The 5092-nt window shown below is 29.7% G+C and overlaps 1 protein-coding gene across 1 annotated transcript; it reads right to left on the minus strand.

Annotated features, from left to right (window-relative positions):
• Positions 1 to 1095: 1095 nt before the first annotated feature.
• LOC127081750 (uncharacterized) lies at positions 1096 to 2797 on the minus strand. Its single transcript, XM_051021974.1, has 3 exons — positions 2477 to 2797; positions 1942 to 2375; positions 1096 to 1699 (listed from the first exon to the last, which is right to left on the minus strand). Exons 1-3 carry the CDS (start codon positions 2639 to 2641, stop codon positions 1258 to 1260), a joined length of 1041 nt encoding a protein of 346 aa, XP_050877931.1. The 5' UTR covers positions 2642 to 2797; the 3' UTR covers positions 1096 to 1257.
• Positions 2798 to 5092: the final 2295 nt, after the last annotated feature.

The following is a 5092-nucleotide window of genomic DNA, read 5'->3' on the forward strand; positions in this document are numbered from 1 at the left end:
TAAATAAGAGTATTTTAATAAATATCAACATATCTAATTATTTTCTTAAAAACCATGCAGAGTTCAAATAAAATACTTACTATGAAACAGAGGAAGTATCAATAAAAATAATGAAGTATATATTTTCTCATGTGTTAACGTGTCATTAATTTCACATAAATCCGAATGTACAAGAAAAGCAAATTGGTATACCTTTCTATGCTATAGAAATGTTTCTTCATCATTTCTGATTTAACACATATTTCATACTTTTCGAAATTATTAAAATTTAACTAGATTTAATTAATCATTTCATAATGCTAATATTAATATGAGTTAATAATGCTAATACTAATATGAGTTAATATACTATGCCATAAAAAAAACGATTCAATTCTACAAACAAAAATAATTTTTTATTAATAATCTTCTCAATAGTATAAAGCTTCACTATTCCCTTAGGAGAATAACTATTTCCCAATCACGATTAACTTGCCTAATGCATATTAAATATGTGTATACATAAATTTAATACCTAATTTCCACTGACAAGGTTCATATTTATGTTATTTATGTCGGTAACATGTAATACATTAATAAGATACTTTCTTAAAAAAAAAAGAAAAATATTTACAAGATTGGGACTCGAGAAACTCATTATTTCATCATAAAAAGTATTAATGTTTAGATGAAATGATAAAATAAATATCATTAATTAAAATACTCTTGTTATTATAATTAATAGAGTAATTAAAAAAAGTGAAAGTTAAAAAGTAGAACTAGAGTAGTGAAAAAACAATAATAGGTGAAAAGTGAGAGTATTGCTAACAATTGTTTCAACTAAATTTAATTTCACTTCGATGTGCCCTAAAGGTTAGTTAACGTTATTTCAGATAAATTAGAATCATATATGTTGAAAAAATTAGGATAAAAGGAGATAAAGGTTTTGGATTAGCATATTGAGCCAAAACGGAGACATGGCATTAAATTTTAGCTATGGTGAAGGAAATATAACTTTTTTAATATATGTGAAATGATTAAATAAATTATTCAAGAAGTATTGTTTTTTTTAAGTCAAAAGTTATTTCAAATAGAAAAGACAAAAAAATCAAATACTAGTATTGAAATGTGGTTCAAATGTAATTCCTCAATCTTGAGAATGTGCAACATATCACACACAAACATACATAAATCAAAAGTCCTACAAAACAATTGAAAATATATAAAGCAAAACAAAACTAAGAATGAGATAATATTGTAAAACTATACACTTAACAATCACTGCGGTGCCAGAAGTTTCTTGATCCCAGCTTTCTGTTCAGATGTCAACCTTGTTGGAAACTTAACATTGAATTTAATCCTTAGATTACCCTTCTTTGAAGGATCTTTTGGAACAGGCATACCTTCCTTTGGAACAACCTCTTCATAGTTTGGATGAATCACATTGTTTATAGGAATGTTCAGAACCCTTCCATCTAATGTTGTGAGACGAACATTGTAACCTGTTAAAGCTTCTGCAAGTGATATCTTCTGTGTCACAACCAAATCATTTCCATCTCTCGTAAATACATTGTGTGGCTTTTCATCAATCACAAACACAAGATCTGCTGGTATCACATTTGGTTGCTCGTTTCCTTTCTCCGGATATGTGATTTTTGTCCCTTTTTTCCATCCTGGTTTCACTTCTATTGTCAAGATTTCCTCCACAGGCAAAGTTTTCCTGCAAATTCAGATATATAAGTTGAAACGCAGACACAAACACAACACACATGATAACACAAATGTAATAACAATGTCAGTGTCAGACACCAATCTTACATATATACAGATAATAACACAAATGCATCAGTCTCTCAGATTAAGTCTTACAGATATCAGATATCAGACACCGACACAAATATTACATAAATGTAATCACACCGGTCTATGTCTATCTCTATGTTAGATAGAAAGAATACTTACCCACTTGCATCTGCAATTTCTCTTGAGATCTTCATCTTCTTGGTGGTACCTTTATAGAGCTCTTCCAGGCTACAAGGCAATCTATTTTCGATATTAGCTGCTTTGCGTGGACCCTGACGGTGGATAGGCCTGCTACCACCATCATCAAATGAAGAAAACATATCATCACCAAACATTCCACCAAAGGATCTAGAACCACCTCTCATGCCACTTCCGCCATTACTCATTCCTCCAAATGGACTTGAAAAACCGAAAAACTCAGCAAATATATCGTCTGCGTTTCTCGGGTTGAACCTAAACGTTGTTGCTCCATCTCCAGTTTGGAAGAATGAAGCCCCACCACCACCTTCTTGAGAAGGTGGTGGTACTTGGCCTTTGAGTCCTTCTTCTCCATATTGATCATAAATTGCTCTCTTCTGTGAATCACTTAGAACCTTCATGAAAAAAGAAGAAAAAAGACAATAGTAACATATACTAGGTAGAAAAAGACACATAGATTAGATTAATTTAATGTAGTAGGAAAATAAAATGTTACCTCGTATGCTTCGGATATCTGTTTGAATTTGGTTTCGGCTTCTTTTTTATTGTTGGGATTTTTATCAGGGTGCCATTTCATGGCAAGTTTTCTATATGCTTTCTTCAACTCTTCATCTGTGGCATTCTTTTCAACCTTCAAAATATTGTAGTAGTCCACACCCATGCTTTCTGTTGTTGAATGATTATTAGTGATGCTTTCGAAATTATTGGGATTCAGTTGCAATGAATGGATGAATATTATAGTAGAGAATGAGAATGAGAAGGAATTATCTGGAATGTGTGTGGAATGGAAAGTGGCAAGACGAGAAGAGTGTAGAACGTTCGAGGCGTAACAACATCTTTGAAAGAGTTTTCTCGTATAATTCGTTTTTAGGTGCCACCTGTATTTCAATTGACCCCACAAATTATGTTTATTTCAAAATAAAAGTTTATTTAAAAACTTGTGATTTTGTAAAAGATAAAAGATTTAATGATTTTTTTAATCTAAACGAGTTTGTGGATTACTTTAAAAAATAATCATATTCTCACTTTAAATTATAAAATAACAATCTTAATCTTCTTCATATTTAAACAAGATCGCAATAACAAAACATATGTCACTTAACACATATATAATAAATAAAATAAAAATGAATATATATTAGCATCACACTAATTTATATATATATATATATATATATATATATATATATATATATATATATATATATATATTAGGAATTTAAAATTTATAACATGTTGATTGACTAAGTTAAAATCACTCTTATATAATTGTTCAATGGTAATTGATGTTAGATTTGGTACGAAGGAATCACAATTTAATCTCCGTATCAGTATCAAAAGAAGATTAAAATCACTTAATATCAAAATTAACTCTAAATGAGATTAATAAATATTGTTGGTAAAAAAAAGCTCTCATATCAGTTCGTTCTAATATGATGCAAACAATTTTATTGTTTTTTAAAATAAATAAATATTTAGTCTTTTTAAATTCTTTTAATGAATTTTAGTCCTCGTTATTATTTATTATCCAACTGTTATTTTAATTGGCAGATCCACGTAGATACCTTGCATACATAAATAATGTTTTTATTCCTAGAAATATATATTTTTAATTTTAGTCACTTTAAACTTATTAGTATCTTTCGTTGCTTGTCATTCGAATCAATACTAGAGTCACTCTGATATGTAACTAAGAGTGATCGAATTGTCCTTTATTTGTTTATGTTGCGTATCTTTATGTTTGATTTTATTTTGCGACGAACCGCCTTTAAAACCAATAATGTTGTTGAGGATTTTATGCCAAGTGTTTTATACTTCCGTTGTTTATCAAATGTCTTCAATTTTTAAATTATGTGGTTCAAAATGTTTTAATTCTTGTGAGTAGCATCCTGCTTGGTGAATAATTGTGATTCACATGCTTTAATTTACTTATTTATTGAGTCAGGAAGAAGGTTGTTACATAGTGCATCAAAAACCTATGCTTACATAATAAAATTTTATAAGCAACATCTAAACTATACGATATACAAACGATACTAGGATGGAATAATAAATGAAAATACATAAAATTTAAGAGAGATAGGGAGAGAGAAAAGGGGTACGCAAAGATATATAGTGATTTGTCAATTTTCCCTGTTATGCCTACTCCACTTTTCAATGGGTTTAAAAACATCGAGAAAATAATCACGTCTTCCACTATTTTAATAGTTAGTATACAAGTATTTTGATACAACAGACTATCATTAATATGAACGTTAATAACCATACTGCATTAGCTAACATATATCTCAAATGACAATTCCTTCTATTGATGCAGATACTCAACTACTAACATTCAAGATCCTTAATGATCTTGATCCAATAAACTTGTTATCCATGATAACTTGCCCCAAGCTTCAATTCTGCGACATCTTATCCTCGAAATTGACGAAGACTTTTCTGAGTGATTGCCATTAGCTAAGAATGCTTAGACAATTCCCAAATTTGTTTTGTGATAACCTTTACTTGGTTTCACCAAAGTCTTCAATGGAGTAAAGAGAAACTCTTATATCTCTCTGGATAATACATAACAATATCCATACCCAAGAAACGATTATTCCATTTGATACATACAAGAAAACTTCAAAGAAAAACACTAGATAGACTAATGTTTTTTGACAAAGGTTGAAGATGATGAATGGTATCTGAAGAATCTCATACATGTAGCTAATTTCTCACAGGATCCACATTCTAGGAGGTTAATCATAAGGTATCAACGAGGATATAGGTGTTGGTGAATGAAGAACACACACTTGGGTTCTCTCAAGGTTCGTATAAGAAAGAAATGGGTTTTCTAGTTCTTTTTGAATACCTTGAGATGGATCAATTCAATCCATGATTTATTAACTCTTCTCTCTTGTTTTTGTTCTACTACAAAAACACACAACTATGTAACAAGATATTGTGTTACCACACACTCATTGTGAGTATCATCTCTTTTTTTAGTCAAAGAAGAGGTAAAAGATTTAGTGCTAGAGGGTAGACATGTACAAAAGAAAAACAAGGAGACATTGAGATTTTTATATAATAATAAGGTAATGATTCAAATTAAAGAAAAAATTACTTGAATCAA

The sequence above is a fragment of the Lathyrus oleraceus genome, chromosome 1, assembly GCF_024323335.1.
Source record: "Lathyrus oleraceus cultivar Zhongwan6 chromosome 1, CAAS_Psat_ZW6_1.0, whole genome shotgun sequence".
In the NCBI taxonomy this organism is placed as follows: Eukaryota; Viridiplantae; Streptophyta; class Magnoliopsida; order Fabales; family Fabaceae; genus Lathyrus; species Lathyrus oleraceus.

Coding starts and splice junctions, on each gene's coding strand:
- LOC127081750 (XM_051021974.1), bottom strand. CDS start 2,641: ATGGGTGTGGACTACTACAATATTTTGAAGGTTGAAAAGAATGCCACA. Junction 2,376..2,476: donor AGATATCCGAAGCATACGAG/GTAACATTTTAT, acceptor TTTTTCATGAAG/GTTCTAAGTGATTCACAGAA. Junction 1,700..1,941: donor GAAATTGCAGATGCAAGTGG/GTAAGTATTCTT, acceptor CTGAATTTGCAG/GAAAACTTTGCCTGTGGAGG.